Here is a 25,736-nt window from a genome sequence, read left to right as displayed (position 1 = left end):
AGGGGCGGGCCACTGTAGTTCATTTTCCAGCAAGCAGGTCCCCTGATAACCTTTGTTGTGACACTGTATTTCCTTGCGCTAGATTAGTCCACAGGCAGAGAGGAATCTGCCTGTTTTCCCTTTATCCCAAGGAAAAATATGGTCAGATTAGTCTGTGAGTCATAGAATATTATCAATGGGCAGTATCTCAGAGACCAGCATTTGACAAGTGAGCTAATACAGGCCCAGAAAGGACGTGACAGAGAAGGAGAACCAGTGTCTCTGGCCTTTGTCATGTAAAACAGGTAGTGCAGCCCTGAGTCCTGCAGCTCAGGCCACTGCTGCAGTAGCAGCTGCCTCTGAGATCCCGCACGTCATTCTTAGGGCTCCTTGGGGGCACTGCTTAAAAATCTCTTCTGTCTACTTGGTTGTCTCTCATTCTTTCTCTTTTTAGAAATCATATACACCGTCTTTGTCAATTCCTACACACTCTCTGAATTTTTATAACTCTAACTGCCAAGACTATGAATAGATTCCTCTTTGCATTGAGCACTCAGTGTCTGTCACATTTATAGACTGTGTTTGACTCTGCAGTGACTTGGGCCCGAAGTTTAACCTAACAGATTTATTCTTTAGAGGTTACTTAAAGCTGTTTTTTACAGAGTCAGGGTGCATCCCCACCACACATGGTGGTAAAGCCAGAAAGAGAAAGAGCCCAAGGACTTTCATGGGGATAACCCAGGGTATTTCAGGGTTTTTAGGTATTAAGAGGTGAACAGCAGTCTGGTTGAAAGCTGTTCCCTGGGCTTTTGGAGCAGGAAACACTGCCAAGTTACATGTGGTTGTGTTTTCAGTCCTTCCTAAGGATCCCTGTAATGAACAAGACCACTGAAGCCATCCAGTTCATCTGTTGTTGTAACAGATGGGAAGCAGAGGTCCAGAGAAGGGAGGGGGCCTGACCATTGTTTAGTTAGGTGGTAGGTGACAGTTGGAGGGGGACTTGGGGCTCTTTTCCATTTGATGAATCCATTCAAGATGCCTTTTGCAAGGCACTGGGGATACAACTGTCAACAAGATGGTTCCTATTCTTCTGGCTCTTAGTGGAGTTGGGGCCAGAAACAGATGTCAAAATCAGTCAAGCAAGAACTTGTTAGCTAGGGATGAATGCTGTGAGGGGGCAAAAACGATGAGATGGTGAACGACTAGGAGGCACTGAAGAGACTCTTTTACATCGGGAGATGACAGAAGGCCTCTCTGAGGAGAGGTGGTAAGGACTCAGTCCGGCAAAGGCCTTGGAGAAGAGTACTCCAGACAGGGCGGGTGCTAGAGCCAGGACCGTAGACCAGAGAGAGCTTGATGTGTTCCAGAAACGGAAAGGAGGCCCCTGGAAGGGTAGGGCCAGGAGGGAAGGAAGGATCCAGTCCCGCAGGCCTCAGGAGGCCCGAGTTAGGGCTTGGGTTTCTTTTGTGCGTGCTAGGAAGTCTTTGCAGGTTTTAAGTAGGAGAGGGGTGCCGTGATTTAAATGTAAGGAGGTACCCATATTCCCACTGCATCTCTGGCCGTTCCAGGAGATCAGGAAATTTCCATTCCTTACTCCCTACCTGGTCCCTAACACCTAGTAGAGAGCCTAGTATATAGTAGGTGCCAAGTAAATGTATATTGGGGGAATAAATGAACAAAATGAACACACCAATCCATCCTTCCAGTAGTTTGTGTGATAGCTGTACAATGCTGAAATGGCCGGGGTTTCCTTCAGGCCAAGTATTAACACTGTCATTGTCACTGTTTCAGGTCAGAGGCCTAGCTTCAAGTACTGGTATGACAAGGAGTGGCTGAGTAGGGGTCACATGCACGGCCTGGCATTTCTAGAAGAGAACTACTCCCAACAGAATGCCAAGAAGATTGTGGCCACCCACCAGCTTCTCGGTGACGTGCAGAGAGTGATCGAGGTTCTGCACGGCCTGCAGCTCAAGATGAGCATCCTGCAGTAAGTGCGGCAGCCGTGGCCTTGGGGCCGGCTCTGGTGGGCCGGGTCTGGAGGCAGGATAAGTTTGAGAAATTGGAAAGCCACAAGATCACTGATAAGAAAGAGATGAGTTTGAGACCTTTACTAAAAATTCTGTTATAAAACATTCTTTAAAAAAAAAATCAACTTTTTTGAGGTATGCTTACATAAATGAGGTTCACATTTATTGAGTTTTTGACAGATCTCTACACCCTTACAGCCACCACCATAATCAAGATAATGATGTATGTGTTTGTAGTTCAGTTTGTTTTTGTTTTGCTGTACAGTTCTGAGTTTTTTTTGTTTTTGTTCTTAAAATCATGATAAGATATACATAATGTAAAAATTACCATCTGAACTGATTTTAAGTGTACAGTTCAGTAAGAGTCAGGTACATTCACCTTGCTGTGCAGCCAATCTCCAGAACTCTTTGTATCTTGTAAAACTGAAACTCTATACCCATTAAATGACTCCTCTCCATTTCCCCCCCGCCCAGCCCCTGGCAACCACCATTCCACTTTCTGTCTCTATGAATTTGACTACTGCAGGTACCTCGTATAAATGGGCTCCTACAATATTTGTCTTTTTACGACTGGCTCTCTTCACTGAGCATAAGGTTCATCTATTCTGTAGCCTGCATTGAATTTCCTTTCTTTTTAAGGCTGAATAATATTCCATTGTATGTATTAGGTTGGTGCAAAAGTAGGTTTAAAAGGTTAAAAATAATTGCGAAAGCCGCAGTTACTTTTGTAGCAACCTAATACCACTTCTGTTTATCCATTCATCCTAAACATTCTTGATTCGTAAACAAAGTAAAATTGGAAGGTATTGGAAGAAATGCTGTTAGCAAGCCTGCCCTTAGCATAGGGATTGCTTAATAAGTATGTCTGCGGATGGTTTGCTCATACAGAAAAGCTTTAGGCCTTTTGGAGCTGGATTTCTGGCTTTTAGTGGCCAGAGTCTGGATTTAAATTGAGTGTGAATTCCCTTCTGTGGTTGCATTCTACGTCTCAGGTGACCCAAGTTCACGTAAGCTCTGAGAAAGAAATGTGGCTCTTATTGGAGTCTTTGGCTTTATAACCTACCCCCACTTTACCAAACAGGACAACTAGACCTTGAGTGGGGCAGCCATTCCTGTGGTTTCTGGGGGTAGACCCTGGCTCCCATCAAGTACTTGTCCTAGCCTTTCTAACTGCCTCTCCTTAGCGGTTCCGTGAATTTTCTTTTGGTATTAGCACAGTCTGTGGCAGAGACAGCTTCTCTTCTGTAAAAGTCTCTCATCAACAATAGCAAACTGGTGCCTTGAGTGAGTTAGGCCTGACAGACTACCCTTCGATGAGGTTTTCTTTGTGCTGACTAGTCCTGGAGGCCTCTTGGAGTCAGGCAGAGCGTCGCAGCCCTGAGGTGGCAGCATGAGGGTCTGCTGTCTCTGGGATTCTGGCGTCACACAGAGGCCTGGCTCCAAGTACTGGCATGACCAGGAGAGGTTGAGCAGGGCTTGTTCAGTAGGGGTATATATTAGTTTGGGTAAAAGCTAAGGTGCTATAACAAAGACGAAGCAGACAAAAATAGAGGCTAAAAGAAAATGGAATTTTCTTTCTCACATAATGCATGGTTCAGAAGAAGGCAGGGGTCCAGGCCAGGTAGGTGACTTTTCTTCAGGATTCTGGCTGCGGTCTTGGGGATTTGGGCTCCTTCTGTCTTATTGCTCTGGCAGTCTCTTGGGATTATCCTCATCTGCGTGGTTGAAGGAGTGGCATCTGTACCTCAACTCGGCTCTAACCCCAGGATGAGAAGAAGGGAAAAAGGGGGAACAAGCAGTTTCATGGATACACCTAACTGCAGGTGGCCTGTGCCCTGCGGAAACTCAGGAGTGAGGGTGGAGGTGGGTATGAGGGAAGGGAAGGATAGCTGCTGAGGGGAAAATAGCCATTATTGTTGAGGGGAACTGAATCAGGTGACAGCCCTGGATAGAATGTCAGAGACTAGCTATTCTGTCACATTTTATAAAGTTGGAAAATTTTGCCACATTTCAACCAAATGAATTTCTTCTTAATGAGCTGCCAGAAATTGACTGAGGTAGGTAGAAGGTGGTCCACGTGAGAGCCTAAAACACTCAGGTGATGCTGCTCATTGTGACCTTTGCTACATTTCTCTTCATCTGAGGATTCAGTCAGATGGTGGTTCTCTTTCTTCTCACTGAGATGCCAGAGCTCCTGCCTGTGTTCCATATTCAGGAACCTTGTCTCTTCTGAATCCCTGTTTAGATCCTTCCTCTTTGTCGTAGTGACTTCGTACTGGAATTAAGTCTGACTTCTCTGAGCAGTTTAGAAGAGGGTGTAAAGGGGATCATGTAGTCATTCATGTGGAGAAAAGGTCCTGGAATATGGGACGTGGTCCCAGTATGTCTATGTACACATGGATAGTCTCTGCTCTCACAGGCTCTGGGACTTCATGCTCAGACATATTGTTCCTAAGTGGCCTGGCCGATCTATTTTCAAAGGCAAACAAAACTGGGAATAACTTCAGAGCATCTGCTGTCATTTAAAAAGTAGCATACATGGCTATGCCTACCTTCTTCCTGATTGGCAGGGCCCAGAAAAGGATCAGAATCCCTATTCTTTAATAGCAAACTTTTCTCTTTGGAATGGTGAGAACAGAAGATTTTAGAAGAATTTTTTAAAACTTTCTTATTAGTGACCTATACACAGATGACTTTTGGTGTCTTTCCCCCCTCCCTGTGTCATCATTGCATTTTTATAATTGAATGTCATGGTTTATTAATAAGTTAGGGTTATTTTTAGTCAGTCACATTTGCAGAGCACTTGGCCACCAACAAAGTCCTTGCATTTGAATTAATTCACTTAATCTTCACCAAACTCAGTGGGTGATGGCAGACAGATGGTTAGCCCCGTTTGGCAGAGGAGGAAATGGCAGCAAGGCTGGCTGGGTGACTCGTCCCAGATGCGTGGCTCAGCAGCAGCTGAGTGAAATGCAGTCAGCTCTTCTGACTGCAGGTCTGCTCCACTCGCCACGAGTGTCTAGACGGGAGCTTGCCTGGAAGTGGTCCCCTCAGACACCGCAGGTTTTCATTTCCTTGTTGCTTGGCATAGGACGGTTTGTGACCAGATGGCCCAGTGGGGAGCTTCTCTCCCTGCTGGGAGAGTGTTGGGAACTGCGAAGCCCCTTGAGTGGTTCCGGTTACTCCAGTGCCCTCTCCTTGTCCCCCTCCCCACAGAAACAGGGAGCACCCTGACCTGCAGCTGTGGTGTCAGCCTTGGAAACAGCGCTCAGGGGACGGGAGGCCTCATTCCAAACACATCCATGTCGCGGAAGCCAAGAGCAAGGAGGAAGCCCCAAGCTATAGAACTTTGAACGGGGCGCTGGAGAAGCCCCTGCCGCTGCCCCTGCCCCGGTCTGTGGAGGAGTCCTACATCACCAGCGAGCACTGCTACCAGAAGCCCCGCGCCTACTACCCTGCTGTGGAGCAGAAGCTGGTGGTGGAGACCCGGGGCTCTGCCCTCGAGGATGCAGTCAACCCCCTGCACGAGAATGGCGACAACTCCCTCTCCACGCGCCTGGGCTGGCCTCTAGACCAAGACAGGAGCAGGGGTGACAGTGACCCCAAACCCAGCTCCCCAAAGGTATGTGGCTCACTTTTATTGTTCTTTGTGGGGGTGCTTGTAAGTTCTAGGGCTAAATGTTCTGTGGAAGATGATTAGTGTGAAATTGTATTTATTGTAGAATTATATTTAAATTTGCCTTCATAGGTGCTTTTTTGGTCTGCTAAAATGGGTGCAAAGTCAGGAGAGCCCACTTGATTTGGTTCTGGGAGGTACCCACAAAATGGCATAGTCAGTGGGGTGGGGTGGAGAGGTGGGAAGTAGCAAGGAGGAAAGGTTTGCTTCGGACTTGGTAATGGAACCAAGTTAGGAAAATGAGTTTTTCTTTAACACAAGTTACATTATAATTGCACCTAGGTGCTAATTCTTAGCATGAGGAAAGAATGAGTCAAGTGTTGTGTTAGGCATATGTTTTTCAATACAATTCTATGATAGCTTTACTCTGACCTTTAACTTCTCAGCCCTGACATAAGAACAGTCTGTTTGGTCAAAACATTTGTAGGTTTCATCAGTTTCCCAAGAGCCACTCTCATTTTTGTTTCATTATTCCTGTCATTCTCTTCTGGAGCCCGCTGAGTCATCCTCTTGCCAACGTTGTCATCTGTAACTGTTCACTGGCCTCGTCCAGCCCTGTCCTCAGTTGTCAGTGAGGCTTTAGGGGATTGGAGAGCTTCCCCACCATGTCATCCTCACTTTCACAGACTTGATTGACCCTGTGGGTCGGTATCACCAGCATTGGGTACATTGCTGCTCATTGCTGAGAGTGAGGGAGTGTCCTAGATTATAGCCGCCCAAGGGTGGCCATTGCACCTCATTAAGCCTGTGCCCTTGCCAGTGTCTCAAGAGTGTTGGGTAAGGCTGGTAAGGACAGTCTTTGGAGACAGACCCAGGTTCAAGTCTGGACTCAGCGATTTGCTGTGATTCTGAGAAGGTCACTTTCGTCCTCAGATGTGTCTCCTCACCCGCCTGTAGAATGGAGTCAGTGACAGTGCCCTTTCAGTTATTGTGCAGTGCATCTGTGAAAAGCTCTCAGCACATGGCTTTGCACATAGTAAGTTCTAAGTAAATACCAGCTAGAATTTATTTCATTTCAAATGAATGAATGAAAAGTTGCGATCACCAACCCCAGAAAAGGTTTGTGCTCCTGCAGGCGAGGCAGAAAATACTGGGCCTAAACAAGGCAGCCAGGGTTAAAAATTCCTTTCATCGATGGCAGGCTGACTATAGGCTGACACTGTGTTTCATAAACCTTATCCCATTTTATCCTGATGAACCTTAAAAGTAGGTTTTACTATTTCCATCTTTCCCATAAAGCAACAGAGGCTCAGAGAAGTGAAGTAACTCATCCAGGTTCATATGTTCAGTAAGACACGGAGCTAGGACTTAAAACTAATTTTTCTGACTCCCATATACTAATCCTGATATACACTCGCCCAGCTCTATTCTGATCTCAGGGCTCTGGAAGCCATTCTGGGAGGCCTACTTCAGGCCTCGGGCATTGGCCAGTCACTGGAAAGCTGCTGTGGGGCCCTTTGAGCCAGAGGTCTGTGCTGCCCTGAGGTGGTTGCAGTTGGCACAGCAGGCACACTTCTGCCCAGTGCCCGAGAGAGGGAGGAAAGGGAGGTAGAGATTTGGAATATTCACGCTGCAGCTGGTTTTTCAAATAGTTGCAAACACTGGCTGGTTGGAGAAGGGGCTGGGAGCTGTCTCCACTCAGTAACTTAAATGCCATTGCATCACCAGGTGAGGGACTACGTCTCCAAAAAGGTCCTACCAGAGGAAGCCCCTGCTCGGAAGCTGCTGGACAGAGGCGGAGAGGGGCTGCTGAGCTCCCAGCACCAGTGGCAGTTCAACCTGCTGACTCACGTGGAATCTCTTCAGGACGAAGTCACGCACAGGATGGACTCCATTGAGAAGGAGCTGGACGGTAGGGCTCCTTCCCTGGCTCTCTGCCCATTAGTAGGCACTGTGAGTCCGCCGGGACGAGCCGCTTTCTGAACCCCCAATCTAGCTCTCCAGGGACAGCTGTGTTCTTGCCTTCTGTTTTTTTCAGTCTTGCCCACCTCCATTCTCCCCTCCAGATGGGCCGGCCTTACTTTGAGTATTTATCATGCATGTCTAAGATCTGCCCCATCCCTTCTGCAAAGGAGAATGTACAGATGAGCAACTGAACTCTGCCTGCAGGTCATGTGCGAGCTGAACATCTCAGAAACCAAGTTCTCAATTGAGTTTTTAGGGTATCTGAGGATTAATCTGAAAAAAACCTTTTATTTCAACTTTTGATAAACCTAAAATGAAGCCGTCTCCTCCATATCAGTAGAGATTTAAGAACTTGACTTAGTCGTTTGTGTAGCCCCTGGGTATTTCTCCCAGATGTTAGTGGTACTAGCAGATGGGTTTGGAAAACGGAACTTGTGATGATGTACATGGTCAAGTTCAGTCCCTTTTGATTCCCAGGAAGTTGCCGGTTTGGTTTACGAAGACAGAATTCCCTCTTGATTATTCACTTATTTCCGAGTTATTTGTTTTCATTCTTAAAATGGGGCCTGATTAAGAAATAAATGTTCTGTTTGAGAATTTCTGAGTACAGGCAAGCTATTAGTGCTTTAATTGGGGATATAAAACATACTTAACACGAAATAACTCAGAACAATGCCATATGTTACCCAGGCTAGATTCATGAGGTATGGCCAGGACATATGTATGGCGGAGGCCGTGCCAGAGAAGAGCTGTTGTAAGGGGAAGCGGTAACGGAGCTTCCTGGAACCCCGGGACTGAAGTGGAGCCTGGAGGATGGTGTTGTTTGCTGGAGAGGGGGTGACTCAAGAGTGGGTGAAAGAGGACTAGCTCGGTTGGAAAAGGGCTTGCCCTACTGGAGGGCAGAGAGAAACAGATACCTAGTCCTTGCCTTCAAGCTTCTGTGGGAATAGGATGCTAATGCAGGGTCCATTGTGAGGGCATTTCTGAAAGGGGGCGTGTTTCTGTCTCCTTTACTCCTAAAGGGTTTGCTTGGGCTCCTTAGAATTGCAACTGATGTCACTGTCTATGAAAACCCTGCTTGTAGATGGCTGAAAGGGGATCGAATGCCAGACTGAAAATGACAGATTTTGGAAGAATGGCAGTAGGAGTGGCTCTGGGTCCCTGAGGGGAGGCCTGGCACCGGTGGAAACAGGGCGAACATTCTGTTGTTGTCAAAGGAACCTGCCCTATGGGGAGAAGTCGGAGCCTATGTACTTTTTACTCACCGACTCACCCCTCCGGCCCCGCATGGCGGTGGTAAGGATGATGAGCCGAGGCCCCCTCTCCAGCCTCCAGTGGCCTCTTCTGTGTCTTGCTGCTCTGGGGCCACATGCTCTGCCGGTGACCTGCTACTCAAGGCCCTGAGAGATACCAGGGAAGCACGAAAATCAATTATAAAGTTTAAAGATTTTATTCAGATAAACATACTTTTGCATTGTATTTAATTTATTCATAAGAATCCTGTTTTATTTCTACTACAGTGAGGAGTGAACTCTTCAGTTCATCTAAAGACCATCAAGATAAGCTAAGCTTGTATAGGAATTGGGAGACAATTTACTTTATAAAAAGCCTAGTAAGCTGTTATATTGACTGATAAATATGTTTTAAAATGTCATTGTTTTAATATTAACCATTATTTAATAATTGAGGTAGTTGTGTGAATAGTTTTGTAAAACTAAAAGACAAAAGATGTTTAATGACCATGAAAATACTGAATCTTTTTGCATTAGAAATTATTATTTTAAGAAAATGTGTTACTTTAGAGCACATTGGCCTCTATCCAGATGGTCTGGGAGAGTGTATTTGAAATGAAACCCTTTCCCTTGTTTGCAGTCGTCATACTGCTGAGAAGCTGTTGAGCTTCCTTCAAAGAGCGACTTAGCTCCAGCACCTGGTGTGGAGAAAAGGCTGGCCTGCTGGATCCTGGGTCCAGAGGAGAGGCTGTTGGCTCCCAGTCCTGGGCCTGGTCTTCAGACCTACAGGTTTAGAGAAGGCTTCAGCTTCGGGGCTCTAACCAATCCTCTTAACCACGCTCAGACAATGCTGTTCGCACACTGGAGCTCTTTCTCCTGGTGCTGGCCTCTTGGGTCACAGTGTTGGGAGAGGTCTTCGGTGAGCCTGAAACCAGATCTGAGGTAGTTACGGTGACCTTAAGAGAGGGGCCTCTCGTCAATTGTAGGGTCATCTTGCTGATTGACATTCTCACTTTCTCAGAATCGACCCCGCCAGCCCTGACTGCCTCTTCCTCAGATGGGCTCTTCCAGCATTGGCTTTGGGTCTTTGCTCCATCATCTATTCTTGTGCCCTTTTGTTGAGCAGTGGCTTGTCTCCGAGTTTCTTTCTTTCTTTTTTTTTTAACTTACTGCTGTATTGGAACTGGTCACTATGGAGTTTTTTCTTTCTCAGGAGGTCGCTAGTCCCTCTCATGTGACTTTGGTCCTTTACTCTTGGTTTTCAAGTTCAAGTCTGAGCACTCTTTATTTTTCTTATTTTTAAGTCCCTCTACTAGTTGGGATCAGGAAGGGGGTAGGTTCCTCCGCCTTAGAACCCCCAAGGGCCAACAAGAAATATGATACAGGGAGGAAGGTGAGTTCCGTGGAGCCCGAGCAGTCACTGGGCATTCCGCCAGAGCATTCCCATATGCTCTCACCACCTTTGTTGAGTGGCTGAATGCCTGCTATGTTCCAGGGACAACTGAGTGTTAGGGGTCTAATGGTGAGCAAGGCCACCTCGGCCTCTGCCTTCAAGGAGCTTGGTGTTGTGGTCGAGACAGATAATAATCAAATCGTCCCATTATATATGATTACAAACTATGGTTAGTGCTCCAGAGAAGAACGTGTGATAGCGTAGCACCCATAACACAGGGACTGGATTCCAGGTGTAGAGTTGGGGAAGGCTTCTCTGAGAAATAACTTGTAGGAAATACAGGATTTTAAAAGGTGGGAAAGAAGGTGGAGGGCTGAGTCTGAGCAAGGAACAGGATTGTGTGCGAGACTGAGCTGCTTGAGGAACAGGCACTGGATGAGTCGTCCTCTTTCTGCACCTCTGGCTCCAGGGTCCAGAAGGTGCTCGGTACAGGACTAGAAAGGCTATAGGCAGGCTGGGGTAAGCACAGGGCCTACCTGGAGGGGCTGGCTTTTGTCAAAGATGCAGCATTCCAAGATGGCTTCTCCCCAAATGCCAGAGCTTCAGGGAGTTGCCTGGGGAAGAACAGACATCTTCCTAAAGAGAAATCCCTGCTCTCAGAAAAGCACGACAGCTTTTTAGATAGGGAACCAATTATAATCAAGTGCATTAGTACCTGGACATCTTATACTAAATACTTCAAGAGAAAATAAAATCAGAGTATTCTGTACTACTGATGATAGGAATTAATATGAAGCAAGCAAATCAGAATTTATGGTGATAAAAATAGACCATTTCAAGTCCCTTTAAATTCTCATTTTTCTTAACAGGAGGCTAAAATACCAGACTCTGATTTCCAACATGGGTGGGTAAGCTTTAGAGTGACAGCAGTCACTGGCTATGTGTGGCTGTTTAATTAAGATTGAATACAATTTAAATTCAGTTCCTCATTTGCACTAGTCACATTGTAGGTGCTCAGTAACTACCTATGGCTACTGTACTAGACAACACAGACATACACCATTTCCATTGTTGCAGAAAGTTCTATTGTTCTGTGCTGCTCCAAAGCTTTTGAGCTTTGTCCTAGGAGTTAATCCTCTCCGGAGAGGGTGATCAGACAGTGTTGCCCTCCCTTCCCGCCTCCCAGGAATGCTCAGATGGGATTTGGTGCCTGAATTGTTGTTGACAGTCTTATGAATCAAGTGTTGGGGAGTCACTGAGTCCTCTCTCTCTGTTCTGCCCACAGTGTTGGAGAGCTGGCTGGACTACACCGGGGAACTGGAGCCCCCGGAGCCGCTGGCCAGGCTCCCGCAGCTCAAGCACTGCATCAAGCAGCTGCTGATGGACCTGGGCAAGGTGCAGCAGATCGCACTCTGCTGCTCCACATGAAAGTGGGCTCCCAAAACTAATGGGGGCTCAAGCCCGGGGCCCCTGCAGGAGGAACTTCGCATATTTAAATAAATAAACCTAGCATGCTGAATGCACGTGACACCGACCGACTTCAGGGATCTGGGCAGGGGGTGTGATGGACATTGGACAAAGAGGCCATTTGACTGCTGGAGGGCTGGGCACTGATCTCAAAGCCTACCAGGAAGGTAGCAAATAGACTCCTGGGATTCCCTTCTTCTGTGCACGTTGTTGGATGGAGAGTGAGTCTTTTTGCACAAACTTCACTTGAAATTGTGCCACTGATGATAAATAGAGTGAGAGCCAAAAAAGTTTCGTCGGAAACAAGTTATAAATTCAACTTGCAGCTTATTTAATTGACTTTTCTGTTAGGTTGGGACACATGCCAAGCCATTTGGTTTCTGCCTGGCATGAATTTAGGCAGAAGGCATCATTTTCATTTTTCCAGAATGTCGTGACTTCACCATTCTGTGGAGGTTGGAAAGGAGCAGAGGCCTTGGCTGCCCTGTCTTCTTAGGACTTCACTTTTCTCACCACATCTCTTGCATGACTTCATGGTACCGGGGACAAGTTTTATATGCTTTCATCCCACAGTTGGCTGCGTTGTGTCTTCTGTAGCAGAGCCCACACAGCCTGTGGAGAAACTCGAATCTCACTGTAATAAGAATCTAGGAGGAATGCCAAGCTGAAGCAGGCAAGGTCTGGAACCCAAAGGACATCGTTTTCTACCTACTTCTTAATATTGACAGCGTCCCAGTTCTATTTAATGTCCAAAAAATGTTTCCCAAAATTTTGAACTCTTTCACTGTAAAGATTTGTTACAAAGAATGTGGTTTGGGGATCTACCTTATTTTATATTGTACACAAACTTCAGATTCTACATGTGCCGCTTTCCTCCTTCTCTGAAGGGTATATGTTCAGTAGTGGCATTTTCAGAATTGTGTTAATATACTTTAACAGTTTAAATATCCTGTTTGTATTATTTTGTGAGATAAAGGTGATTATTATGCTGCTTAAGGTCCAGGTACAATTTGTACCTTTTGAGACAATATTTGTTACTCTCACAGGTTACGGTTCCACGTGTAATTGCTATATTATTGTTTTTCCTTACTAGGCAAAGTTAAAGAAAATGTTCCATGCTTTGAGGAGTGACCCGTTTCACCGTTTAGTTTTCTTATCACTAAAGGCAAAAATCAAAGCACAGTTGTCCATTAACACAAGTTAATTATGGGTTTTTGAATCTGTAATGTTATATGCTGCAAATATTTACTATGTAAACGTGAAGTAGCCAATATCTCAGTAGCAATGACCATATGTCCAGTGATCTGTGGAATGGTTAGGCTTTAAGGCACAGGTCATTGTGGTCACGAAAGCCTCTGTACCAAGATCTGTTTCAGGGAACGCTGTCTAGTGATTTGTTCACCATGTGATTATAAAATGAATTTAGGACAAGTTGACCTGCTGTAGCTTATCCATCAGAAGGCATACATGTAGATGTGACATCCGTAATAAAGCTGACACAATTCCTCTATAAGAGGCTGTTTCCAGTTGCTAACGTTGGTGTTTCTGAAATGGGAAGAAATGCTCAAGGAGCGTGCGTCGCATCCGTGTTTTGCATAATTTATCAGACAGCCACATTTTCAGAATTGTGTGATACTTGTCTGAAAAGGGAAGAAACAGGATGGTTTTCTGTAGCCACAACTGTGCGGTGTTTCATAGCATTAGATTACTGATTTTTTTCCTGAAAATAAATTTGAGTGTCACATCTGGGGAAGCTGTAACTTTAGTCAGTCTCATGTCTTTTTCAAAGATGGAAGCAGAAACTGAATTACCCTAATTTTGCCTGTTATTGGGTTTATTGTTTATTTTGTAAAGAAATGATCCCATATCACTCATTGTGACTTTTATCCTTAGGGAAGCAGGGATGACTCCTAATTCTGATAACCTCAGTGTGTTTCCCTAATTTAAAGCCATGTTGAGGGGCTCCATCCTCATTCCTGGGTCAAGTTGAATTAACCCCAAGTTGGAGCACTGGAAACTGTTATTTGCAAGTATTACTGTTACCATTTAGAAATATGTACACTACCTAAGTTTTCTTTTGAGAAAAACTATCCACCTTTTAAAAAATTGCCTTGACAAAAACAGTTCTGGTTTGACTAAACATTTTGTTTCTTTATGTGATGAGTTTATGCAAGGTGGACCCTTGATGAGCCAACATTGCACTGTGGATACATATCTATGTTTACGCGCTATTAGAACAGAAGGCCCTGTATATAGAAATGTTGCTTTGAAGCAATATTTACAAAACATGCAAACTTCTGTATCTGTATTTGGAAAAAATAAAACAGGTTTTTGTTGCTCTGTTTGTCATATTGTTACCACACGAAAGCCAAAACTCAAGACTTGGTTGATGGAAAGAAAAGCAGGTTTATTCAAAATTCTGGCATTCTGGGAGGATGCTGGGACTCGGGTCCAAAGGCCATCCCTCCACCCCCACCCCCGCCTCTCAGCCTGGCCAAAAGATTTTATGGGCTTGTAAGAGGCAGAACAAAGGAAAAAGGTGGAGGGGGAGGTGGTATTGGCCCAGAGTAAACAGTCCTTGAAACTGGCCTGGGGAAAATAGAATCATTGAAACTGGTATGCATAGTAAACAGAGTCATTAAGGTTTAACAGGGAGGGGAGAAAGAGAAAAACTTTCAAAAAGACCCAAGCTCAACTAGTGTTAAATTACACTAGTGGTTTAAGTCTCAAAATAGAAGATACAGTATTATCCTTACAATGTTACTGTATAATAAAGTTCTCTATTCTTAATATGTATTACTTTTGTATAAATATCTTTTAAAGGAAGTCTGCTTTTACATTCTAAACAGGTTTATCTTCTGCAGGGAGGTAGATGGATGCAAGCTCAAGACTCTAAAGCCCAAGAAAGTATGCAAAATACTTTGGAATTCATTTGTTTTTAATATGCAAAAGTAAAACGTCCCACACCAGCCTGCAGCCCAGTCTGGCTCATGTTTTTGTGATGTGAGCTGTAGGCTTGTTAGATTTTGATTGTTGAAAACAGTGCACAGGACAGTTTTTGGCCTTATATTGAGATGGCACCCACTGGAATTAGGACTCTTCTGAGACCAATCCAAGCTGCTTATGGACCCCTTAGCTCCTTCCTGGTTGACCAGAAGACTCAAATCTCATGTAGGCTTTAGATTTCATAGCAAAGCTTCCCTTTTACGTCCCAAATTCTTTTTTTTTTTTCCAGTTTCAGGTGTACAAAGCAACGTAATAGACATTTACACCCCTCAGAAAGTAACCCCCCTTCCCCCTTTTCTAAACAAACGCTTATTTTTAAAAAATGCAGGCAGTTGGAGATACTTAAAATGCATAGCTCCAGCAATATAAAAAAAATCCATTGGCTCACATTGTCCTGCTGAAGTCCTAGAGGCCTAAAATTTTAAGGAAGGTGAGGCTGGAGGCTTAAACCAGAGCTCACAAACAGGAACTACATAAGGACCCGCACTGAAACTTAAAATAGCCCTATACCGTAGTTTGGGCCTTTTGGGAAGCTGGTGCCCAAAGGGCAGGCTAGTGGAGTAAGTTGGCAGTGTTGGTATACAGGTAGTTAAAAGCAAGCACTTAATAGAGCCAGTTATTGGCCAGAACGATCCCCAAACCAATTAGAAGGCAAGACTTATCACTACCATCTATTTTTTCAGGTAGGAAAACAAGTTCAGATTCTAGCTAGTGAGAATCAGGGGCGACTATGGAAGCCTATTTAGACTCCAACTAAACAAAGGAGTCCCAAGTGGGGTCCTGGGGAGCGCGCAGAAATACTTCCCACATGTGCAGGCCCAGGGCTAGCCAACGCGTAATGAGCCAACGAAGGCCAAGTGATTATTAACAGGTTTTATTCTCATGGGCTCCCAACTAGGTTTAGCCAGGAGGTTGAAAATAGGCTTGGGAAAATAAACCCAGTAAAAAACGAACGAAAGGGACACACCAGACGACAGGAGCTACACAAACTCGTTTTTCATTAATGCGGACTGGGGAGCAGGCTCACGCTCCCAGACTCCATCACGGCTCCAAGTCCAGGGAGCCTCCGGACCAGGCCGCCCGCAGCTCCGCCGCTCAGCCGGTGATGCGCACATCCGTGCGGCGACGAAGCCGTCGGGCCCGCGCCGCCTCCGGTAGGATGGCGAACAGCTGCTCCTGCACCAGCATCTCCACGATCTGCTCCTTCGTGCGGATGTCAGGCCGCAGCCACTGGCGGGAGAGCTCCCGCAGCTGCCGAAACGCCTCCCGCGGGCCCGCAGCGTCTTGGTAGCGGAACTGTCGGAAACGCTGGCGGAACGTCTCCGGGCCGGGCCGGGAGCTGCCAAGGCCGCCAGGGCCTGAGGGGGAGCGTGGAGCGGCTTCAGCAAGGGGCGCGGAGCCCAGGGGTGCAGGATGGAGAGGCAGCTCCAGGGCCGGGGACGCCGCCGCGGGAGGCGGAGGAACCGCTTCGGGGTCGGCGGCATTTTGGTTGGAGTGTTCGGGGGCTGGCGGAGGCGCCTCAGGAGTCGACAAGGAGCCCGCAGGGTTACTCTCCGGGCCTGAGCTCGACCCGGCTCCTTCTTCTTCCTTCTCCCGTGGCGGCGCCGGGCTCCCAGGGGCCGCCAAGACCGGCTCGGTCGCCGCCATGACTCCGGCTCTGAACGTCACCCTTTGTTCTGCGGCTGTGCGCTCAGCACTGCGTCTGCGCGGGGGCGGGGTGAGGAGGGAGACGTTTCCCGCGACAGGGCAGAGCCCGCACGACTTCCAGGAAGGCGGACGCGGGGCTCACCGAGAGCGCACAGAGCTCACCTGTGCCAGCCAGGCGCCGGGGACGGGCGGAAGCGGAAGTTTCCGCTGGCGTTTCTAAGATGAGGTCGGCCCGCGAGCACCCGGAAGCGGAGTCCGGGCTCCAGGAAGCGGCGCCCCCTCGCGTTGGCGAGTCGAGTCAGGAGGTGACAGCGAGCGCGCAGTCACCGGCCAATGTTGCCTCAGTGCCCCAGTGTGAGCAGGAGTCGGAGGAGGGGGAGGAGTCGGAGGAGCGGCAGGAGGAGCAGCAGGAGGAGCAGCAGGAAGAAGAGGAGGAGCCGGAGCCCAAAGGGGTTATCCGCTCTGATCGCTCCCGTCCGCAGGTGACCTGCGCCTGCCCCTGCCCTCGCGCCTCATCCTGGTTAGGATGTTGGGGAGCCACTGGCTCGCGGGGGCTGGCGCCCGGCAGGGGAACGGAGCGGGACAGCGGGATGGCGGTCCGGCACTGACGGAGTGCCCGACTCGAGAAAGTTCTCTTGCACCGTCAAAAGGGGAGTGCCTCCCCGTCTTAATGCGAGGGAGACAAACTATAACATAAGATCCCCAGCAAACGTGGTAACACTGCCGTTCTCATGTCACAAAGTAAATGCTTAAGAACTCTGCCATTATTTCTTGTGTATCCTCTGAAACCAAGGGACTCTCTGGGTTCGGCTTTTAACTTTAGGATTAGTAAATACACTAAATGTGTTGCTTCGTATAGTGGCCAGTGGCCACTCTGTGCTTACTGAGCCCTTGAGAGGTGGCTAGTTGGCATGGATATGTGCTGAATCTAAAATACACATGGGTCTTAGTACCAACCCCACCCCACCCCAAAAAAAAAAAAAAAAAAACAACACCGAAAACCAATATCTCAATAATTTTTTATATGATTACACGTTGGAATGGTAATATTTTGCATATATTGGGGCAAATAAAATATATTAAAATTAACTTCACTTGTGTCATTTTACTTTTTAAATGTGGTACTAAAAGTTTTAAATTATATATACTATTTGTTTACATTATTTTTGCATTAAATAGATGTCAGTATTCTATGGTGGAATCCCCATGCAGGGTTGATTTGCCTTAGGCCAGGGTTACTGAGGGGATTAAATCAGTAAAGCCCTTGGAAGGACCGGGCTTTTTAAAAGTTTGCTGTTGTCTTCATTAGATAAATTGTTTGCTATTTCCAAGCTACAGTTTTCTTCTCTGTAAAATGTGTATGTGATAGAACTTCTCTCATAGAAGTTACTATGAGAATTCAGTGAGATGACACAGGCAAAAGCATGTAGTTCTGACAGCCCTTCAGTAAGTGATACATTCTGTTTGACAGCTGACTCTCAAATATGTTTTGTAGCCCCATTTTACAGAGAGGGAAATTAACGCCTGGAGACAAACAAGGGCCCCATATAGAAGGTTTTGTATGGCCCTTGCAGTCCCTTTGAGCTCTGTGCAGAATGAGTGGGCCTGTTTAACAACCATCAACATACCAGTGGCCCTGATATAAAACTTGTCTCTCCCAGAGGACGTGCTCTCTGCACATCCTGTGAGGTTGAAGTGGATCCTCACAGAACAGTTTCCAGAGTCTGAAACCCTTGACGGAAATTGCAGTGGGTCTTTAATATTTTGTAGTGACTGCCATGTAAAAATTGGGGGATTTCACATGCAGTCTGGATTTTCTTGAAAGTGGATGAGCTGGCCAAACTGTGGGCTAGACGGAGTAGTGGTTAGGATGTGGGGAAGGGATGAAAGCTGAGGTTGGGAGGTCAATTGGAAGTTAAATCATGAAGAGCCTAGAATTCCATGTTGAAAAATTGAATCCTTGTCCTCTTGGGATCTTGGGAAAGAGAATGAACTCTTGTGGTACTTGGAATCACAGAAGAAATGGACTGGAAATCTTAATATTCCATGATTCCAAGTACCACAAGAGTTCATTCCCTTTCCTGAGAGGACATTTCTTCCATCTCTGTTGGAATCAGAATATTAGAGATGGAAGGAGACATCTTAGAGATCTCTTAGAATTGTGGAATGTTAGCATGGAAGGGGCCTTTCAGATTAAATCCGAAAATCGGGTTCAGTTATTCTAAACTCTATGGGTCAGTCAACCCCCAGAATCTGGGGGAAAATAATTATACTAATACCTCTTCCTAGAAGAGTGATCCACTTACATACTTCTGCATACAATTTCAGGTAATTTCCAGATATCCTTGAATGCAGGGTAAGTTTAAAATATATGTTTATATGTACTCTATTCTGAATTTTGCAGGTTAAGTCTAGCCAGCAAGAGGCAAAGGATTGCTCCAAAATAAAAAAGCTGGTAAGTAGTTCCACGAGGACAGAATTCTTTTGACTTCTAGTCCAATGCTCTTTTCTTATTAGGCTTTTTTATTAGCACTAGGCTGGGAACTCACTTGGGAAGGGATCATAAGTCATTCATCTTGTATCACTTAGCTTCCAATGCAAGGCGCAACTCCCAGCTGACCCTCAGTAAGTGTTGATGAAAGAGGACAAGCAGTGGCTTGCAGACCATCCCTATGAAGGGAGAGCTCTAATATGACTCGTTCAGACAGAGGCTTTGGATACTTTTTTAAAAATACTTTTTATTTGGAAGTACAGATTCATAAAAACTTGTGAAAATAGTACAGAGAGGTCTCATGCACCCTTCATCCAGTTTTTCCCAATGGTAACATCTTATATAACCAACACCAGGAACAATACCAAAACCAGGAAATAGACATTGATACAATTCACAGAGCTTATTCAGACCTCACCTTTTATATGCACTCATTTGTGTATGTGTGTAGTAGGCGTGTGCAATTTTATCACATGTAGATGCGTTCAACTACTACCAAATCAATATCTAGAAATGTTTGATCACCACAAAGATCTCTCGTGCTATTGCTTTATAATTATACCCATTCCTTTCCTCTGTACCCCATCCCCAATTGCAGGCCACCAGTAATCTGTCCTCCATTTCTGTAATTTTGTCATTTCAAAAGTGTTATATAAATGCAATGATACAATACATAACCTTTTGGGATTGGCTTTTTTTACTGAAAAGAATTCCCTGGAGGTTCATCCAGGTTATTGCATGTATCAATAGTTTGTTGATTTTATTGCTGCATAATAATCCGTGGCATGGATGTACCATGGTTTGTTTAAACAGTCATCCATTGAAGGATATTTGAGTTATGTACAATTTTGGCCTAAAACAAAGAAAGCTGTTCTGAATTATTTTATGATATGGCCTTAGGTAAGTCATTCACTCTTTCTAAGCCTGGAAATAATAACTACCACAGAGAATGGCTCTGAAGAGTCAATGAGGAAATAGATGTAAAGGAAGTGGTACCAGGTCTGATACAGAGTATGCACATAGGATTTTAAAATGGTAATAGTTATGAAGGACTAGCACTTAATGGAATGTATAAGTTCTAGTGTGTGGCATTGAAAAAAGTCATAGGCGTTGCTATTATTAGCCATTCTTGGCCATCTGTATGTATGTGACACTTTACAGATAGGAAATTCAGGTCTAGAGTGAGTGATTAACTGGCCTAGGTTTAGCTAATGAGGGGCAGGATTGGGATTCAAACCCGGGTTTCACCTAGAGCTAAGAGGGAACTGTGGAAGGACTTTAGGCAGGGGAAGCCTGTGTTCAGATGGTGTTTTAGGAGACTCACTCTGGATGCAGTGTAAAGAATATTGCATTATTGCTGAATACTTGGATTCTTTCTGATTTTTCACTATTAAAAGAATGACAATCACCTCGTGCTTTAAGCTCTTTCTGTATTTTGGATTACAAATGTCGGTTGCTAACAAATCTATTTGATTTCTGAGTTTGAAAAGCAAGAGTTTGGATAGTAAGGGAGACCTGGACTTCCTTAAGCTATAGTCCCTATAGAGAAATGACTGAATTAAATCTTTTGATAGATATTTCCACCTTGCTGTCCATAGAGGTGTGTTTGATTCATAGAGCCTCAGAACTTTACTTCATAGATGTGCACACGAAAGTTCAGAGAGGATAAGGATAGCCAGGATAGAATCCAGGGCCCAGCAATTTCATGTATGAAAGTTTTGCTCTGCATCCTCACCAGCACTTGGTACTGTCAGATTTTAAAAACCAATTCTAGTCAATGTTTAATAGTAGTTCATTGTGGTTTTAATTTGAATTTTTAAAAAATCTAATGGTATGGGGTATCTTGTCATATTTTAATCTTTTTTTGTAAAATATTTGTTCAAATCTTTTACACATTTGAAAATTTTTTTCTTATTGTTGAGGGTTTTCGGGTTTTGTTTTTTACTTATCTTAATGCAGTTTTTAAAAATTGTGCTAAAATATACGTAACATCAAATGTACTATTTTAACCATTTCTAAGTGTACTGTTCAGGGGCACTAAGTACATTCACATTGTTGTGCAGCCATCATCACCAGCCATCTCCAGAACTTTTTCATCTTCTCAAATTGAAACTTTATACCCTTAAACAATAACTCCCCACCCCCCAGTCTCTGGCAATCACCGTTCTACTTTCTGTCTCTTTGAATTTGGCTCCTCTAGGCCCCTCCTGTAAGTGGAATCATGCAATATTGCCCGTTGGTGTTTGGCTTATTCCACTTAGCATATTGTCTTCAAGGTTCATCCATGTTGTACTGTGTATCAGAATTTCATTCCTTTTTAAGGCTGACTAATATTTCATTGTATGTAATATCATATTTTGAATATCTGTTCCTTTATTGATGGACGTTTGGGCTGTTTTCACCTCTTGGCTGTTGTGAATAATGCTATGAACACTGGTTGACAGATACCTCTTTTGAGTCCCTGTGGTCCATTCCACATACCCTGAAGTGGAATTGCTGGATCACGTGGTAAATGTATGTTTACTTTTTTGAGGAACCACACGCTGTTGTCCACAGCAGCTCCGCCATTTTACATTCCTCTCAGCAAGACAAAGGGGTTCCAGTTTCTCCACATCCTCACCAACACTGGTGTTTTTGCATTATTTTTTTTAATGTGAGATATTAAATAGAAAATTTTAAGAGAAGTTACAAGTGGACAAGAAATTCAGATTTTCAACAGAATTAGTAATTCTATAATTTCATTTGCACACACCACACAGTATGTACATCATTCCAGGGGGCCAGCTGTGCTCATGGTGAAGAAGACGCAGGTTCAGCTAATGAGGTGGTTTGGATATAAAGCTTCCAGGACGTTCCTTTTTCTGCATTTGAAAATTTTATATGTAGTCTAAGAAGCTTGCTCTGGTCTCTCTGCTGACTTTATTCACTTTTTTCCCCTCTTCTTCTGCCTCCCCCCCGTCCACTCCAGTTCAAGCCGTTGTTTCTCAGTCCAGTTGTAGGACACAGCTCCCTGGCCCCTGCTGGTATTATGAGCCCTGCGCTCCCGCAGGCTGAAGCAGTCGGCCGCTCACAGCAGCTCTTGCCGGCTGCCGGCCGCTCACCATGGCTGCCCGCTCATGGCAGCGTACAGCAGCCCACGGCAGCCCACGGCAGCCCAAGGCAGCCCACGGCAGCCCAGCTCCAGGGAGAGCTGTTGTTCACAATCTTAGCTGTAGAGGGCGCAGCTCACTGGCCCATGTGGGAATTGAACCGGCAATCCTGTTGTTCAGAGCTTGCACTCTAACCAACTGAGCCATCCAGCTGCCCCCTACTCTTAATTTTTTGAGGTACCTGCACATTGCCTTCCATAGAGGGCACCAATCTGCGTTCCCACCAACAGTGTATTAGGGTTCCTTTTTCTCCACAGCCTCTCCAACACTTGTTACTATTTGTTTTGTTGACGATAGCCATTCTGACTGATATGAGGTGTTACCTCATTGTGGTTTTTATTTGCATTTCTCTGATGATTACTGAGATTCACTTCTTTTTGATAACCTATTTTATCAAATGTGTTTGATCTTGGGGTGAAGATCGTTTTGTCTTTTGATGTTTTGATGAACTACAGATAACAGGTCTCTAGGGTGCTTAATCTAGCTGGACTATGTTTGTAATTAACTCAGTTGTTAGTAGTTCTCATTCCTGATAAACCAATGTTGCCTCACATCCCTGTATTATCTCCATACTTGTTAGCTATATTATTTTCTGGTTCCTGTTTTTTTCTTTTCTTTTTTTATTAGTTTCAGGTGTATTTCTGGTTCCTTTTTAGTTGTTTATTTCCAATTCCATCACTTGCTTTTTGCAACCTTATCCTCTGTATTTAGCAAGGCTTGCTTCTTTTTTGATGTTTCTAAAATGACTTTCACTGCTGAGATGGTTTTTTAAAAAACACTTCGTTCCTGAGCTCTGCAAATGCGATATCCTCCAGTTGTCTCACCATCTCCTCTTTGAACTATGTCATCTTTGCTTTGATCTCTTATTTTAAAATTCACTCAGCCCTTTGAATTCTTTGCTGTTCATGATTATCATCTGTTTCATGTTAATATTTTTCTGGTGAGAGCCTTTCATCTGCCATTTGTTTTTCTTGTTCCCTGCTTCCCTCTCCCACTTTTGGAGTAATGTATAGGTCTGGTGCTATTTATTTTTTACTATAACTCCCCTTTAAATGAAGTGATTTCTTCCTGGACCAGCTATTTGTTGGAGTTGTGTGTGGAGAGGGGACTAGAGATAGAATTCTAGGTTGGCAGGGATAGTGAAGTTCCATATGACAAGGGTTTTGTGTGAGTGAGTTGGTTTAGCCCTTTCTCTTCCTGGAAGACAGCACCTGGGAGCTGCAGGGCTGCAAAAATGGCATGTCTGTGTGTTCCCTTGGTCAGCCCACATGCCCTGATTCTCCTTGGTACCAGTGGCACCAGGGAAGCTCCCAGAGCCAGCCCTGGTATCATGATTCCAGTGTTCTACAGAAGGTGCTCTTAGTTCTGCTTTCAAGGTACGTGGCCTTTGGAGAACTCCGAACTCTGCCAGCTCTCCCTGAGACCTGCAGCCCCAGGCATTTTCTGTTGGCTTTATGGTCTCTTGGGTACATGCCATTTCTGCACAGCTCTGCGTGATGACCTCCTGGAACTCTAAGCACCTTTGCCGAGGGCTTTCTCTGGCCTCTGAATTGTTCCGCCCAGAAATGCTAGTGAGTGAATGCCTCCAGGAACAGCCCCCAGCCAATGGGGTGGCTCTCAGGCCTGCTCTGTGAGGTCTTAATAAGGTCCCAAGCACATTGGAGGCCGAGGTACCCACAAGAGTGACATGTTCATTAATGTGCTTTTGTCAAAAACAATTTTTTTAATGTATGCAGATGAGATGATTTTTTTCCCCTTAGCCGTGCTAACATAACAGATTATGTTTATGGATTCTCTGCTAACCATATTTGCATTCCTGGGATGATATGTTATTTTTAAATGTGCTACTAAATTCTGTTTGCTTGTATTATATTTATGATTTTAAAAACAATACATACTCATAAATGAGATGAATCTCTAGCTTTCTCTTTTTATGCAGTCTTTATCATATTTTAAGTGTCAGTATTCTCCTTACTTCATAAAAAGAATTTGGTATTTTCCTTCTTTTCATGCTCTCGGACAGTTTAAGAAACATCAGCATTATCTGAAGTTGCCTGTGAAAACTTCAGGATCTGGTACTTTTTTCAATTTTGGTGGTAGTGGTGGTGAGAGTTCTTTTACAACTTCCTCTATTTTTTCTATGGAAACTAGTCTATTTAGATGGTTTCTATTGGGGTCACCTTGGTAAATTATACTTTCCTAGAAAATTATCTATAAAATCCCCAGTATTTAGCTATTGCCAACTAATTCAAAATTAAAAAAAAAAACTCTGTCAAAACATGCCAGCAGGCTAAATATGGCCTGTGGACCCCAATTTTGCAACCACTGATTATAGTCAAAGGATTTTAGATCTGAAAGAGACCATATAGGTCCTATACAGGGGGTTGTAAATAACGTGCCTGGCAGGTAACACAGTTGTGTGAGATGAGGACATTGATGAATTGGAGAGCCCATTCCCAAACTAGAGATAAGCAAGTTTGAACCAAAATACCATGCAGGTCTAAAAAAGCAGTCTGCAAGCTCAGTTTGGTCCATGGATGGCTAGTTTGTGGCCTCTGCCAGCCCAGCATCACTTCCTGCCATGCTTTGTGGGCACATTCCAGCCACATCTCCTCCTCCCTGAACAGGCCCTGCCCCTTCTTCCTATGTGTTTATAACTTTATTTAGAGAGACTTTCTCTTACGGTGGTGGAAGCATTTTTCTTCCCCATCGTATTGTGCACTTGATAGCAGAGACTATATCCTACTCACCTTTTCATGCTTTTTCCAACTACATGTTGGAGCTCTATAAACATTTGACACATACATTTTATAATTAGCAAAGCAATAAGGATCTTACCTTGCAAAGGAATTATTTGTGGAATTGACTTTAACTCCTTTTTATAAGAAGTAAAATGAGGCCCTATGTGGTTAAGTGATTTACCCAAGATCACATAGGAATAGGACCACTGCTCTTTCTGAAATTCTACTCTGTAGCAGTTCAATTATAAGATAAGGAACTAGGACAGAAATGCCACTTTCTTAATTTCTAGAACTGACTTTAATGCCTGACTCTGAGTCCCCAGTCTGCCTCCTAGCAGACAACTTAATTTACATGTCTTCAAGTAAATGGAGATTCAATCCAGTAGTTTTGAGTGTGTCATTTCAGGTTTAGTGACTCATCTTAGGCCAGTTCACAGCTCTCCAAACTTCCTGCCTCTTCCTCCCCAACACTGATCCAGTTCTCAGGGGAATTACACAGCCACAGCTGGCAGGAGGTGAGGTTGGGAGTGTCTACTTTTGGGGTCTCATCAGGTCTTTGGTCCTACTTACTGGCATCCTCTGATGCCCCTCGTTAGTCTGGGCCCTCTCCATGTCACTTAGATCCTCAGGCAACTCAGGGATTGATGGGACACCCTTGTGTCCATAGCCACCTCCCACCATCTCTCTTACCTTCCTCATGTGCAGTAGTTTCAGAAACCCCCTAAACTTTTGCAGGGGATCTTCTTATATTTCTTTCCTCAAGACCAGGTCTGTGGTGAAGGAGGCAAAAACTGCACACTGCTTCTCTCCCTCTGAAACTCTCTCTTCCTCTGTTTGTAAGTCCTTTGCATCTTTTCATCAGGTAAGGGGGAAGAAACCAGTTCTGTCTATGCTCACGTCAGTAAGTGGTTAGTGTCTCACTCCAGGAATGGTGGCTTTTTAGTTTAGTAATTCAGAGCCTGGGTCTTTGTTCTCAGCTGTCCATCTGTCTTCACTGCATTCAGTGCCCTTCCATTGGGGTCA

At 44.9% G+C, this 25,736-nt stretch overlaps 3 protein-coding genes across 10 annotated transcripts in view; 2 read left to right on the top strand and 1 right to left on the bottom strand.

The window, feature by feature from the left end:
• Nucleotides 1-14,017, top strand: part of PHF20 (PHD finger protein 20) — a 116,279-nt gene extending 102,262 nt beyond the window's left edge. For all 8 annotated transcript variants that reach the window (XM_074317600.2, XM_019733064.3, XM_019733056.3 and 5 more), the window contains 4 exons: nt 1,771-1,966; nt 5,223-5,628; nt 7,351-7,534; nt 11,498-14,017. In XM_074317600.2, coding sequence (XP_074173701.2) covers nt 1,771-1,966; nt 5,223-5,628; nt 7,351-7,534; nt 11,498-11,640 — 929 coding nt within the window. In that variant the 3' untranslated portion in view covers nt 11,641-14,017. The remainder of the gene's footprint in view (nt 1-1,770; nt 1,967-5,222; nt 5,629-7,350; nt 7,535-11,497) is intronic.
• A 1,526-nt stretch (nt 14,018-15,543) lies between these two features.
• SCAND1 (SCAN domain containing 1) lies at nt 15,544-16,683 on the bottom strand. The gene has a single exon (XM_019733042.3). The coding sequence runs from the start codon at nt 16,330-16,332 to the stop codon at nt 15,781-15,783; it is 552 nt and encodes a 183-aa protein (XP_019588601.3). The 5' UTR covers nt 16,333-16,683; the 3' UTR covers nt 15,544-15,780.
• CNBD2 (cyclic nucleotide binding domain containing 2) overlaps nt 16,554-25,736 on the top strand; it is a 56,160-nt gene continuing 46,977 nt past the window's right edge. Inside the window, exons 1-2 of the mRNA XM_019733030.3 lie at nt 16,554-16,814; nt 18,737-18,787. Coding sequence (XP_019588589.3) covers nt 16,554-16,814; nt 18,737-18,787 — 312 coding nt within the window. The remainder of the gene's footprint in view (nt 16,815-18,736; nt 18,788-25,736) is intronic.

Source organism: Rhinolophus sinicus, chromosome 13 (genome assembly GCF_057876585.1).
Source record: "Rhinolophus sinicus isolate RSI-liver-muscle chromosome 13, RSI-T2T, whole genome shotgun sequence".
NCBI lineage: Eukaryota > Metazoa > Chordata > Mammalia > Chiroptera > Rhinolophidae > Rhinolophus > Rhinolophus sinicus.
The sequence above is the reverse complement of the archived record's forward strand: the minus strand, read 5'-3'. Positions and strand labels throughout refer to the sequence as shown.

Excerpts from the sequence above, each read along its gene's own strand:
- SCAND1 (XM_019733042.3), bottom strand. The coding sequence starts at position 16,332 with ATGGCGGCGACCGAGCCGGTCTTGGCGGCCCCTGGGAGCCCGGCGCCG.